This window comes from Clarias gariepinus, chromosome 20 (genome assembly GCF_024256425.1).
Source record: "Clarias gariepinus isolate MV-2021 ecotype Netherlands chromosome 20, CGAR_prim_01v2, whole genome shotgun sequence".
NCBI lineage: Eukaryota > Metazoa > Chordata > Actinopteri > Siluriformes > Clariidae > Clarias > Clarias gariepinus.
In genome coordinates, this window is record NC_071119.1 from 3,377,459 (window position 1) to 3,393,264 (window position 15,806).

At 38.5% G+C, this 15,806-nt stretch overlaps 1 protein-coding gene across 1 annotated transcript; it reads left to right on the forward strand.

The window, feature by feature from the left end:
- Positions 1 to 2,888: 2,888 nt before the first annotated feature.
- On the forward strand, positions 2,889 to 6,025 carry helt (helt bHLH transcription factor). The gene is made up of 4 exons (XM_053480310.1): positions 2,889 to 2,970; positions 4,247 to 4,351; positions 4,979 to 5,075; positions 5,607 to 6,025. The coding sequence occupies exons 1-4, from the start codon at positions 2,944 to 2,946 to the stop codon at positions 6,017 to 6,019; spliced, it is 642 nt and encodes a 213-aa protein (XP_053336285.1). The 5' UTR covers positions 2,889 to 2,943; the 3' UTR covers positions 6,020 to 6,025.
- Positions 6,026 to 15,806: the final 9,781 nt, after the last annotated feature.

Genomic DNA, 15,806 nt, shown 5'->3' on the forward strand with positions numbered 1-15,806 from the left:
AGTTTAAAAGTTGTTTATCTAAATAAAAAATTTTACCAACAAGATCGACTAATGTATTGACAAATTAATTCGATTTTTTTAAAGACAAAATAAAAAGAAATGGTGCGTTTCACTTTGTGTAAAAAAAAAAATCTAAATGAACGCAAAAAGTTTTGGCACCTCGGAGCTTTGAATGTATACGAGTGTGTATGTTTTTGTGCTGGAAAAAATAATTGAACTAATTGGATTTTCTGCTTTAGTCTACTTCACTGGTGCCTCTCTCTCTCTCTCTCTCTCCTTCAATCGCAGCAGATCAGGCTCTCCAAAGAGCTATTATTCTTTTAACAATCTTTTATTTCTTGTATCTTTTTACCACCACCCCCACACACACTTTAATAGTTCGTAACCAGAAACTGTGTGATATATTAAAAACACACACACAAAACGGCACAAAACACACCGAGCTCAGTGTTTAGGAGATTAAAAGCAGCAGTAGAAGCAGACGCGCAGAAACGCGCTTTGGAGGGCGCACGGTGCGGCGAGCACAATACACCCCCGTTGTTTAACCCACGGTGTGAAAAAAAATATGGCTGGAGAAAAACAAACAGCCGATTGTTGCATGGAATGTATTCAAGTATAAAATAATGCCCTTTGTCGGACACGAACTTGGGCAACATGGGGATACAAAAAAGAGAGAAGTCCTTTTGTGCGCTTTTGCGCGTCGTCGCCAAAGACCCCCTTCTGGACGCGACTGTTGTTTTTTTCACTCTCTTCTCTTTTTTCCCCTTCTAATGACATTTACCGGATCAAAACATGGTGTTAATTCGATCAGAAAGCTTCACCCTTGGCAAACAATGCCCGAATGAGTCCGTCCCAAGTTGGTTAAGTTGAGCGAAATTAGGGCAAATGAATAGGGGCGCGCAGGTGATGGAGGATCAGGGGGCCAGCTGCGTTCCGGCATTCTTCTTCCCTCTCGCTCTCTTCTTTTTATTAAAATTTACACCCAGTGCAACCATTCATTCCGCTCAATAGACATTTTCTTATAGGATAATAGGATACAAATTGAGCCGTCCAGAGGTGGTGGGTGTGGAAAAAAAAACAGCATCACCATCGCTGTGGCGCGCTGTGGGCGCGCAAAAAATATATAAAGGCGGCGTGCCCGGAGTGTGTGTGTGTGTGTGTGTCTGGAGGCTATGCCAGGCCTAAGAGGTCCCCCCGCATACACCTGCCAAGGCTGGGGAGTGTAAAACACACGCTTTGCGTGAAAGATCTCCGTGTCACCGAGTCGTGTGAACACAGTAGAGGGAGGAGGAGGACATACACAGAGACACTCAAAAAAAAAAAAAAACCAGCGTCTACTGTCCAACACGGCGGAACAGCCTATTAAAGGCTTTGCTTAATTACTCCAGTGACAGGAGACATGCTTTATTTAAAAAAAAAAAAAAAAAAAAAGAATATTGCTCCAAAAAAGGTTAAAACAGGGCACAAGTGGTCAAAACCACGGGATCTCACTAACGCACGGGACCGGGTGCATGAGCCCCAGAGTGCATCTATCCCGGTCACTGTGCTAGTTCAGGGTTCAGGTTTCAAACTCCAGTGAACAAAATTCACCTGCAGTTCTTGTTAGTGTGCACATCGAATAGACATCAAAGACAATCCAGGGGAAACCACCTTAAAACAGTGATGCACACTACAAAGAACACTAACTTCTCTTAAAGACTTTCTGGACACAGGGTGTATTTATGTAGATCTAATTCCTTTAAAGGATAAATTGTGTATACGTATAGATAGATAGAAAAGATGCACACTCGTGGGAGCCAACATCATCATGACATGGAAATTATAAAGGGTTTTCGTTTCCATGAAAGTAAAAAGGGGTGCCCTACATGCAGGATTGTCGGTTTAAGCTTGAACAGTTTTGTGGCACCATAAAATCTCACTCATAAAAAAAAAAAAAAAAACCTGATTGAACTTTTTGTCAATGATGATGATGATGATAGTGTATGGTGGTGGAACAAAGAGTGCTGATGATGTTAATTCAAGAAGAAAAAAACTTATGTATCTATACATACAGTACAGCACCCTGAGTTTGAAAATAATTTTGAGAATAAAAATATGATTTTATTGAACTTTGTCGATAATCAGATTGGTTGTGTAGAGGGTGTATTTATTTAATCTTAAATATACAGACTTTTATATAATTATAATAATAATTTAATTTTAATATTTTATACTTAAAATAATTTAGAGGACATACCATGCACTAAGCTGTATACTATATTACTGTGAATGCACCAGACGTGTCCTTTATCGTCCCACACTAATGTAGGTTTACTTAAAGGACTGTGCATTATTGCATTAGACCTTAAACAAGTGTCCAAATGATTTGCCCCTATTATGCACTTTGTAGGGAACAGGGTGTAGGAACTAGGGCACCACTGGCGACACGACGGCACCAAACGCGCGCGCGCGCTCACTAAAACGTGCACCAGCGAAGTGCTCACGTGTAAACGCATTTAAAAATAATTAAATAAACAAAGACAAGAGTCTAGTATCTATCACACGAGCCCACACCTATACCACGGCCTAAAAGAAAGAAAGAAAGAAAGAAAGAAGGCTGGTTTGGGTCGCGCGCACTGGCTGCGCTCTCGGGTATCGTGTCCATGTGACAGCCACGTGGATTAACAAAACAGCACTTGCCCCTCCTTAGAGTCCCAGGTCCCCGCCTCTCTTTCACTTTAACTGATCCTATAAGCGAGCACATTAACCAAAAAAAAAAAATACAAAAAACCATCAGAGCTTTAATCCCTGAAGAATGATCGGGGAGGCCATGCATGCGCGCACAATCCGCTTTATAAAGAGCGCGCGACTCAGTCTCGCGCCTTCAGTCCGACACGGGAACATACACCGCTGTGCGCGAGAGCTGTAACAGCAACCGCTTTTATTTCCGTCCCTAAAGACACGATGGCTTCGAAGATGAAGGACCGCAAGGTAAGACTCAAGCTCACCACATTATTACAACTTATACACAATTAATACTAATAATTATAGGATTCTGACTGATACCATAACCAAATGATTCTGATCATAGCCAAAAATAATATAACAACAATAATATTATTATTAATAATAATAATAATAATAATAATAATAATAACCGTTTCATTTAGGAAGGGATTTTTATTATAATAAATCATTAAAAAAGGTATTAATACAATTATATAGTTTGGACACACCTTTTTAGCGCTATTTATTTATTTATTATAATAATATTTTATATGCACAAAAAAGTGTGTCCAAACCAGAGTGCATGGACCAATGGGCTTGTAAATGAAATACAGCACACTGTTTTTGTTATTCAATCTAAAAACATTTCTAATGTACAGGTTTTTTTTTTTTTTTTTTTTAGATTTTTATTAATTTAATTTTTTTTGTGACGTGTGTATATGTGAGCTGTAACATGCTTAATTCATAATTGTAAAAAATTTATGCAAACTTGCATACCGTGCTTACATTTTTGTCATTAATAATGATTTTGAAAGCACAGATAAATGAATGGGTAGCGTAGTGGTTAGCACTGTCGTTTTTCACCTCCAGGTTTTGGGTTCAATTCTCGGCAGAAGCTTGCAATTTCTCCAGTGGGTTTCCTCCCCCAGTCCAAAGATATGCAGATTAGTCTAACTAGCGTTCCTAAATTGCCCATAGTGTGTGAGTGTGTTTATGTATGTGTGTGTGTGCCATGTGATGGATTGGCACCCCGTCCAGGGTGTACCCCACATTGTACCCCTGGGATAGGCTCCAGGCCCCCAGCGAACCTGTATACAGGATAAAGTGGTATAGATGATGAATAAGTGAATGCTCTCTCAGTTTAAAAGTCACCTGGATTTAAAAAAATATATATTGGCTCACTGATGACAGGACAGTTTTACGAATCAGTTGCTCCCCTAAGGCCTGTTTATAGCCTTGGTGATAATGTTTAAAATTATTAAGAGCAGACAAGATAATCTAAAGTCATTTTTAGATCTTTATGTAAATACCGTAATATATAAAACACAGTAAGAGTCCTGTTGTATGTCATAATGTCGTTTAAGGGTAACCTGCGATGCAGAGCTTTAACTCAAATAAATGTTGCAGATCTCTTCATTAATGACTTAATCAACATTCCACAACTGAATGCTGGTTGTTTCTGTCTCAGTTGACAACCAAATTAATCCAGCAACTGCTTATTGGTTGGCAGTAAATTTCACTGTTATCTGTTTCCCTGCAGAAAACCCCAGTCTCGCACAAAGTGATCGAGAAACGGAGAAGAGATCGCATCAACCGCTGTCTGAATGAGCTCGGCAAAACCGTCCCCATGGCCCTGGCCAAGCAGGTACAGCGAAAATCTCTGAACATTACTGGGACAAAACAGGTCTGGGTGCAAAAATAAATCAATTAATCAATAAATCAATAAATCAATAAATAAATAAGCTTTGCTGTATTTAGTGCTTATCATCCATCCATCTGTATGTATGGAAAAGACTAGAATGATTGATTCCAATTAAAGTAGAAAACCATGATGGAAATACTGACTAGTATGATAGGGTTCATTCTTCAAAAAAGTGACCTGACAGTCGTGTATAATTCTTTACAAATGTGACATGATGAATCCTTATTTAGATGAGTTATACTTTAATTAAGCCAAACAACCAAACACCAATTGGATAGATATTTCCTGCATGCATAATAAAAAAAATGTTTTGATTTGTGACTATTGATAAAAAAACACATATCTGTTTTTGCAGATGAGCTCTTCATTAATTACCAGTGCTATATTTCTTTACATTTATATCTAATATATGCATTGAATTGAAATATAGCACACCGTTCCCATATTTTTGCAAAAATATGTTTTTGTTAAACATATTTTTAATTTGACACCAATTTCTTTACATTTTTGTCCATTTTGTCCATGTCTTTACCAAGTTCTCATATTATCTTATCTTATCTTATCTTACAGAATTGTGGGAAGCTGGAGAAGGCAGAAATTTTAGAAATGACTGTACAATACTTGCGTGCTCTGCACTCAGCTGATTTTCCCCGTGGTAGAGAAAAAGGTACGTCCTCCTGGACACGTCCTCATTCTCTTCATCTCTCAGATGTATTTATTTATTTATCTATTTATCTCTTTAATGGAAATGGCTCTTTATATCATACTAATAGTGATTAGTTTTTGGATCTCAGATGACCAGGTTTATGTTCATGTGACTAAATATAATATGAAAATATCATAGCAAATGTACATGTAATGATTGGAGAAGTTCATGCAAGTACAAAGGAACATCAGTTATTTAAAAGAGTTTAATATGTTCATGCAATATGATATAATTTTAGTATATACATTTTATTAGGTAATGAAACCTTACACAATGGCAATTACAGGATATATTATATCTTTATATCTCTTTATATCTCTTAGAAAACAAATGGTTTCTCTAAGATCCTCTAAAGTGTCATGAGTTCTAGCCTCCAAAAATGGCTTTCATTTGTGATTCATAGAAAGATAACCCAATGTCACTGACTTGTAGATAGTTTAAATGTTCTCCCAGAGCAACTGCTTTCACTAATCGATGAAATCGCGTTTGCAGGGGAGCTCCTGAGCGAGTTTGCAAACTACTTTCACTACGGCTACCACGAGTGCATGAAGAACCTGGTGCACTACCTGACCACAGTGGAGCGCACGGAGACCAAAGACAACAAGTATGCACGCATCCTGGCCTTCCTGCAGTCCAAGGTGGTTTCGGAGCCCGTGTTCGGGTCACGATATGAGTCTACGTTTACCTCGCCCGAGCCTGTGGACTTCCTTTGTCAGCTGCGCTCTCCGCCAGAGTGCCATCCGAACCCGAGCGAACCGGTCTTCCAGCAAAGCCACAGCGGACATTTATCCTGGCACGGTTCGGCGCTGGCCTACCCGCAGCAGCACGGACTGGACCATCACCATTACATGAACTTCATGAGCCACTCACACAGCTTGCATACGGCACCACATGTCGCTTTGTAAATAGGTTATTTGGATTTTTTTGTTGTATTTTGTATTACGTGTTTAATTTATATGGTTCACATGTCAAATAAAAATCTAGATATTGGAATTTACTAAATAAATTTTGTAAAAAAAAAAAAATTAAAAAGTGTTTGGTTGTACAATAAAGCTGAAATGTTTTGATGAAACATTGTAATAGGCCACAAAACCGTAGTAGGTCACCTACTGCTAATTAATGGGCCCCAGTTGGAGACTTGAACTGAGGTGTTTAATTTTGATAATAATTTTGATATAATACATCCAGTGTTGTGTTTTAACCAAAACGTATGCAAATTATTTCACCTAAAGTCGCTCATTTAATTAAAAACAATAGTTGTAATAAGAGAGATACGAGCTCAGAAAGAAAATAATTCCAAGAATTTTATTCTATTTAACTTCTCTGATCAGATCAGTGATTAACAAAGTAAAACTTTTAAACACAAGTTCATTTATTTTATTTAACAACAACAAAATAAATCAACAAATGTATTCCTAATCTCTTAAATGCTAGCTAGCATTATATGATAACTCTTAATAAATGCTAACATCTAGCTGTCGCAGTTGATAAACAAAGTGAACGTAGCAACAAAGAAGTTTTTACTTCATAATTTATTAAAATATAGCGTGTGGAAAAGATTTAGTGTTGCTAAAAATCTAAAAAAAACAAAAAAAAAACAAATCAAGGCTAACAAGTATGCCAGAACTTCTCCCCTTGAATATCAGCTCCACCATCAGTTTAGCGCTGGCGGCTAAAAGCTTCCCTTTCTTGTTAGCGACATTAGCCTTGTCACTCCATCATCCCTCAGGATTCTGCAGATCAGTTTGTTGGTCTAAGACTCATTGATTGACAATAAGCTTCTTTTCCAGAGCATTCAGGCAAATACAATCTCCTTTACACACACACACACACACACACACACACACACACATTTCCCTATTTACAATGACTTGGACTCTTCCACCTATATTTAAATATAATACAAACAAACAAATTGGATCAGTCCACAATGAGTGTGTGTGTGTGTGTTGGGGGACGGGGGTTTATGGTGATTATTTAACAAGTTTCCAAACATATGATTATAAGCAGTCAGGGGGCCGTTCTTCGTACGTCGCTAACTCAGCTGGATTTAATTGTTGTGGATTTGTCCTGATCTTGGATTGTTTCGTTCTTCGATGCACTTCTTGCATTTGCTGTCATGGCAACATATCCGTAAGCTTAAACCTGCTCTAAAACAAGTTTATTTCATGTAAACAGGATTTAGCCCTGGCGGGTTATGATTGGTTGAAATGGCGCGGACCATCTGATTGGTTCAGGAGCACGACTGATGCGGACTGACTCACGTGGGAAAAGAAAAGTATCTATCTATATATATATATATGATAATATATACCCCCCCCCCCACACACACACACACATACATAATCGCTAATAATAAACCCTAGGCCCGAGGCAGCCGTCAATACCATTAAAACTAATTATTGTATAACATTGAAGAACAGACCCCTGGTGGTAATGGATTAACTAGAACTAGGTTTAGAATTCATTTAAAAACCACCTTCAGGTATCTATAAATGCAATTCGCTTCTTCATTAGCATTGGCTGTTTCAAAACATTTCTGTGTATTAGGAGCAAACAGACAGCAGCTGATGAACAAAACAGCACTTAACCTAGGCTAACGCTAACTAGCATGTTAGCTCCAGTGGACTGGAATTCAATGCAATGTCTTTCATGCTAGCTGGACAAACTGCACAGTCATGCTATGTTAGCTTCATTTAATCACCACAGTAATGACTTCTGATAACGTGTAAACAGTTAGCTAGGTGGGATGTCAAACATTTGAGCAAGACTTTTTTAGAGCAACTTTTTGTGTTGTCTGTCATGGCTGTGTAAGATTAATGACGCTGCCTGAAAACCATGCTAAGTGTGTCTCTGCTGCTTACTTCTCTTTATTTATTAAGCGAAATATAAAGAAAATATTAAGTGATTGTTTTGTCGTCATTTTTCTTCTCGTATTTAGGCAAATGAGGCACTGCTGTTCTGCCCTGTGCTCGGGATTAGGGGTAAAAAAGCCGAGAGTCAGGCCACCGGGGTGAAGAAAGGCCCCGACACCTCGGCCATATTTGCATATAATTTAAGCAGGCTGCGTCGAGGCGTGACGCCAATTGTTTCTGAGATGTCGCAGGCTCAGCCTCTTCCTTTCTCACTGGATGGAGCGAAAACCTCTCACGCCTCCACAATGAGGGACAGAATAGACTCTGCCACGCCCTTCTCCTCCCTCCATCCCGGCCCGCATTACCGCCCAGACCAGCACGAACATTGACCGTTTACACACTGTGTGTGTGTGTGTGTGTGTGTGTGTGTGAGGTTAAACAGAGGAGCTAAAATAACAACATGAACAGAGTGAAGGTAAGAGAGTTGTACAAGAACAAGTGAGAAACCAATTAAAAGAGAAACAAAAGATAACAGACAGAAAAGAAAGAAAGAAAGAAAGAAAGAAAGAAAGAAAGAAAGAAAGGAAGGAAATGACAGCAATGATGCGACCGAAAAAAATAAGTAAGAAATGGAAGGAGACAAAAACAGTGCAAAAGAATAAGACGGGAATGTATAAAAGAAAGAAAAGTGTGTAAAGAAAAGAGTGAAAGAAAGACAGCAAAAAGAGTGTAAAAGACAAAATAAAGGAGGAAGACACCAAAATGTATAAAAGAAGGAAAAAAGAATGAAATGGCAGCAAATACGTGGCAGAAAAAAACGAAAAAAGACAAATGTCAACTATGTGACTATTGTGAGAAAAACAAGGTAAAAAAATGCAAAAAGATTGAGAAAGAAAGAAAGTGTTCAGCTTTTGCCGCTAGCGTATCCATGTGTGTAAGTTTGCCCTGTTGAGGATGCTTGTGTGACTTTGCTGTCGTCTTGTTGGTGGATTGTAGACGAGTGCAAGAGCAGCACACACACACACTCAGATGTTCATCAAAAACGTCTCACACCGACACACACGTTTGCAGCCCAAGTGTACAGTGTGAAACCGGCTAAAGACGGGGCAGACGGGGGTTCGTCCCGGCGTCCCATTCAGGCGTGGGGTGAAGGGGGACCTCAGATTCCTTGAGCTTCATCCTTGAGTGGCTTCGAAGGAAAATAATCAGGCGTATAAAATCAAAACTGCTGAGGAAAGAGAGAGAGAGAGAGAGAGAGAGAGAATTAAAATGAAACTGAGAAGCAAACCATCTACACACACATTTCTTAGACTAAACATATGAAGAAGCTAAAAAACTTATCTATTCGCCAATGAAAGTGTGAAGACCACAGTGGACAGAGCACCCAGTCTATCCACCTGTCCTGGACATGGCACAGAAAGAGCGAGAGAGAGAGAGAGAGAGAGAGAGAGAAACAACAATGATGTGCACGTGTTCGGAAAAACCTTCTAATGCCATGAAAGGTGTGCACTGTGAATGAGCACAGACAAACCAATATTAGTTCAAATCCCAGTTCTATGGCTCTATGAATAATAACTAATGGCACCCTGCCAGGGAGTCAACGCATTGTCATGGAAAAATGTTCAACTGCTAGAGAAAGAGAGAGAGAGAAATCTATGCTGCATTGCTTCCAGTTGAAGCAAACTCAGGACCTTGAGCCAAATCAAACCATGAAGAGACACAAGAAGAACGTAGAGGAACACACTAATGATTCTGGATGTTGAAACCAGCGTCTGAATGTTTGTCCTTTCCAAACATTATTACCTGGAAGTCGAAGCACTTCTCGGACTTTGTTGGAGCTGAGTCTCCTTGCTTGTTTCAGGAAGCAAAGACACAAGGACTGAGTGGTAACAGTAACTCCGTTTCATTGATTATTCATTGATTATGTTCCCATGACAGAGTGTTTTTATTCTTTTATCTTTTTAACTCAGTAGTTAGGGCATTGGACTATGGTTCAGAAGGTCTTAGGTTCAAATCCCATGACCACGAGTTGTCCCTGTTGGGCCCCTGAGCAAAGCCCTGAACTGCTCAGATGTATAATGAGTTGAAAATATAAATCGCTCTGGATAAGGGCGTCTGCCAAATGCCTGAATGTAAAATGTAAATCTGTATGAGATATATAAGGTATGTGTGTGTTAAACTGGGAATTGTCCTTCCACCCTTTCCACCCGCTCCTCCCTCTCAACCCCCCATCTGCAGCAAAGCCGAGACTTGGCACCGGAATGCAGGGAAGCAACAGTTTCTCATCACACACACACAGGGGCAGTAATCTTAAGACCTTGGCACCAGGCGCGGCTGAAGAAAGAACAGCGCTGTGAGAGGACTCATCCTTCTGTCTCAAATACACACACACACAAGCACACACACATAATTAAACAAAGAGCGGCAGAAACTGAGAAATGATCACGCACATTCCCAAACGTGACAAACTGTAACAAAAAAAAGTAGGATGAATAAAGACAAATGACCAAACACGCGGCTAAAAACATTTGTCTGACTTATTTCTAGAAATATCACCTCCAGAGCTTCAACAGAATATTATATTCTGGTTCATCTTTCACCCTGGAGCCAGAATCTGCAATGCCACACCACCAGATGGCGCCCTCACTTGACCCTGTTCCATCACTTTCGAACACTATGCGAAGTCTTACGCTTTCGTAATCTTTGTAGCCTTGATATTTTTTTAATGGCTACATTTGCCCCACCCCTTTTTTGACATTGTTCTGTATGTTCCCTCTAAATTTAGTCTTAGCCACTTCATACCCTGTCTGAAGGCTCTGTCTGATGAACCAACAGCTAACAGGCGTTGAGGGCGAAGGTTATCACACACTTTCTCAGAGACACGTGACATTCGAGCTATCCACCCAATGCACATGCGTGAGGTCATACACATCCATGATTGGCTAGTGTGGCTACGGAGGAAAGTGAGCCACCCCTTCACCCTATTACAGAATAGCCAATTTTGCATCCCAAGTCTCCTGAGAATGGATAGTTACTGTATTAGTGTGATTCGAACCCGCGATCAAACCCACACGTGAATTTTTGTTGCATTTTTAATCGTTTTATTAATAATGTGATTTAAGAGTCAAGGAGGATATTAATTTTATCTGTGTGTGTGTGTATGTGTGTGTGTGTGTGTGTGTGTGTGTGTGTGTGTGTGTGTGAATCAATTAAAAAAGCAACAGTTTCCCTCTCACACACTCCCGCTGCGGGAACCAGAGGTCTTGGCACTGACACATGAGCCAGACCTTCTGTGAACTTGGCTGCTCTAAAGCCTATTAAGAGTCACTAATCTGAGAGCTGGCGACGACGTGCTACCTCACCCTGGCTGGCACTCTTCCTCCTTCTCTCTCTCGCTCTCTCTCTCTCTCTCTCTCTGCCAGGGCCACGCCACAGATTATGTAAATCCATCTGCACCCCCCCACCCTCTGGCTCCCCGTCCTTTTAGGCCTCATCCCAGCTCCAAGAAAAAAAATGAATGAAGAGATAAAAGAGGGCAATAAAGAAAAGAGAAAACAACATGAGAAAGAGAGCAGGGTGAGAGAAAAGTGAACAACAAAAGGGTCAATGAGAAAGCAGTAAACGGTAAACAAATAAATGAATGATTGGCGGACGGTGGGCGTTAATAACCGGGAGGGTTCTGGCAAAGACAGACGGTGGAGAAAAGGTAGATAAAAAATTTAAAGATAGATGGATGGAAGGGGGGATAAAGGATAGAGACAGATAGTTTGATAGAGAGCTAGACAATTAGAAAGACGGACAGAGAAAGATAGATAAAAAGACTGACCGATAGACAGACAGACATAGATAGATAGATAGATAGATAGATAGATAGATAGATAGATAGATAGATAGATAGATAGATAGATAGATAGATAGATTATTAGCAGATGTTAAAACCAGGAGTCAGGCAAAAAGACATAGAAATCTATCTATAAAAAGGTACAGTGCAGTGAAAAAGTTTGTTTTATTAACCCTTTTAGCGTACTTCACTTTGTCAGACTGGTGATTTCTTGATTCAACAGCTCTGGCAGTAATCAGGTCTGGGTGTGTGGCAAGTGAAATTTAACTCAGCTTTCCAAAAATCACACTTCATTCATGATTTAGCAAATGTTGGCAATTACCCTTTTTACGTAGGAGAGGTAGGTTTGGATAGCTCTTTTTTTTAAATAAGCAAAATCATCATGTAATTGCATAATTTTATTTTGTATTTAATCAGGTTATCTTTGTGTAATATTCAAATGGTTTAACAATCTCAATTATTTAAGTGTAAGAAATATGCAAATATTTGGAAGGGCAAATAGTTTTTTACAGCACTGTAGATGGACAGGCATGTAGATAGATAGATAGATAGATAGATAGATAGATAGATAGATAGATAGATAGATAGATAGATAGGAACACATATGGGGAAAAACTGACGGAGAGATTGATGAACAGTTTATTAAATATAAACTAATAAAGATAAAGAAAGATTGACAGGTAAATGGACAGATAAACAAATAAACTTTCATTACAGTGTGCATATATTGGTATAACAACAATAAATGCAAACTGAATAGGACAGACAGACAGACAGCAGCATGGGAATGTGTAAGAGGAAGGCAGTGGAGTGTAAAAAGCCTCATTAGCTCATCACTTTGTTATTCATGGCGCTGAAGTCGAGCTGTTTAACTCACACAATTAAGGCATCATTTATGAAGAGAAAGCCTCGGCTACTGACCACATTGTCTTACAGGACAAAGGGTTTCAAATCTCTTGTGATCCGACTGCTGGTGTGTGTGTGTGTGTGTGTGTGTGTGTTTTGTGAGAACTTTAGCAATGAAATGTGAGTGCTTATTCAGTCAGGTTCCAGGGTTCCACGTTTTTTACCCAGTCTCTCTCCTTTGAATCTTTGTTCCTTGGGTCTGAGGACCTGCCTTTCGCTCGAGTGACGCTACAGGAGCTGACAGTGCAGGTTAAACCCCTTAAGGGTCAAGTGGCCGTGATAGCTTTGGCATGAAAAAATATCCAGAATGCACCTGATGCATCTGGAGCCTAAAATAGAGGGCGTGTGGAAGCACATGAGAAAAGAGACCAGGCACAAAACCCAATCAGGGCTAATACGTTCCCTGCATGCTCGGATGACTTGATAGGGGACTGAGAGGGTGACGGCTAGGGCGAGGGCTTCTTTTGTATGGGCGAGGGGACAGCGTTCAGGGCTGAAGTGGGCGGAACGCGGGCTGGACAGGTCATGAACGAGAGCTGGGAGAAACACGCTTGAGGGAAAGTGGATTTAACGCTCCTGTTCACTACTATAGGGTTTCTAGCACTGCAAAAGAAAAATTCTGACCATTGATAACAATATGAGTGTAAAAAGAGCTCCAGTTAGTCTGGACAAGTAGCTTTCTCAACCAGAGAGAACCCAAACGTCCTGTTTTTAATTTTAAACATAATCAAATGAAGCTAAAATATAAGGACCTGCTGATGGACGTCACTCAGATCTGACCTCTTACACCACACAGCAGGAAAACTCTGTCGGACAACACAACCACAAAACAGCGGCACAGCAGGGTCCTGTACAGCCACTAATTGTTCCCAGTGAGAAAACGCTCAAGTCATCCCAGGACCACCTCGGAACACACAAACAAACACAAATACACACATAAGAACAAGGTGAATGTGTGACAGTAGAGACAGGTTTAAGTGCTGTAGGATGCTGCAACTAGCAAGGCAGAGCAAAGCTATGCAATATGTAGAATTTGATTATTATTTGTCATCTTTATCATTTTTGGTTGAGGAAATAACATATGGGGCTACAGGATGTGAAAACTAACTATTATACAAAGCCCTGTTTTAATTGCTATGCTAAAAAATATGAAAAAGAATGAAAATCAAATAAGATTTTTTTTTTCAAAATGGCTGAATTTAATTAATTATGAAATTATACTAACATTATACTTATCCAACTTTTTGTTAATATAAAAGCTTAAACTAACATAATATAAAATATAAAAGCTTTTAACTAACACAAAAAGAACACAAATGTCCAACTAGGATCCAAAAATATATATTTTTTAAAATGCAATAAATAATAAAAAATATTTTTAAACATTATTTCACAATGAAACATTATACAATATACCAATATTTGATATATTTGTATATATTTAAGATCATTTTTGTTGAAGATTAGCTCTTTCTCAGCTCAAAAAATATTTTTTAGGTGTTCTTGACATTTGTTATTACAAATATATATATATATATATATATATATATATATATATATATATATATATATATATATATTTTTTTTTTTTTTTTTTTTATTTATTTTTTTTTTTATTTGTACTTATTTTGTGTTACCTGCCTACCAATTTGTGCCCAGACTTTTCTGGAAACTCAACGTGAAAAGGTTTGTGTGAAAACAATGCATTTCAACTATATTTCTATACTACTACATACCTACTATAACTATATAACTTTAACTTTATCAAATCTTTTCTGAACTGTTTTAATTTATTTCCAAAATGTTTTAACTGTAAGCTGTGTTGCGAAACTGACCAATGTTAAAAAGCGAATCACCAGCAAAAAGTCCATTGGTTAAAGTGTGACCCTGTGCCCCATTCTGTCACTCTGTTTTGCAAGAGATGAGCGCCTCATCCACGAATCCAAACCTCATCTTAACTAACCTGAGGTCAGTTTGGCAGCAATAAAGTTTCTCTGTGAAAGTCAGTAAACCCTGTTTAGGTTTGTCTCTCCTAATCACATCAGTGCACCAGAAATGCCAAAGCAGAATCCACAACAGAATCTTCTAATCAATACAATAGTTGGGTTTTTTTTTTTAATAAGAAAGAAAAGTCACCACAGTAGTAAGTATGTGAGAGGACATGAGGTTCACAAGAAAATGTTGAAGAGGGACCCATGAGGGAAACACCACAGAGGCAACAACATCAACGCAAACTCGCTGCTACACACAAACACTGCTACTGCCACAATTTGTTTTTCTCACACTGACATCCAAATGTGTGAAGGTTTTATTAACGAAATGTCCGTTCGGAAGATTAAAGTAAATTTCATGACATTTTGAAGGAAATATTTATAATCTGAGAAGCAAAGATAAATCATTGATCAAATATTGTTTTTCCTTAGATTTGATATCATTTAAAATTAAATTTACAATTTTTAATAAAAAAACAGCAAGTGATTCCTAATAAAGATTTTAAAATTCTCATTGAACTAAAATGGTGTAAATATTTGAACATGAAATATAATTCACATTTTAAAAAATACAATTAAGTAGTTCAAATTTAAATAAAATAATTCGAATTTCTAACCAAAAAATGAAAAATGTGAACATTTGAATTAATTTCAAGTACTATCCGCTTCAGATTAATACTGCTGTGTATTATGTAAAATAGTCATAAAAATAAAATACTCAAACTAACTAAAAATAACAGTGATTAGCCAATCAGAATTCAATATAACACGCTGCACACAAGCGTCATTTTTCACGCTGTTCGCATTTTCTCAACAGCCAGGAGAACAGTTCAAGCAAAACTTTTGACATACTGTATTTCAAAAAGAAAGCGAACTAAAGGTATGCCACAGACACACAAATCCTCTCAGCAAAGACGCGACGAAAACGAAGGATTCAGTTTAACGCAGGAGTTTGAAATGACTGGCAGCTTTAATGATTATAAAAGGTGAGTTCTTTATTCAATTTGTGGAATTTCATTCCTAATTTAAAGAAGAGGTTTTGTTTTTTCATCAGACTTTGTGGCTTCACCCACATGCTTGGGTACAAAGGGGTCAAAAA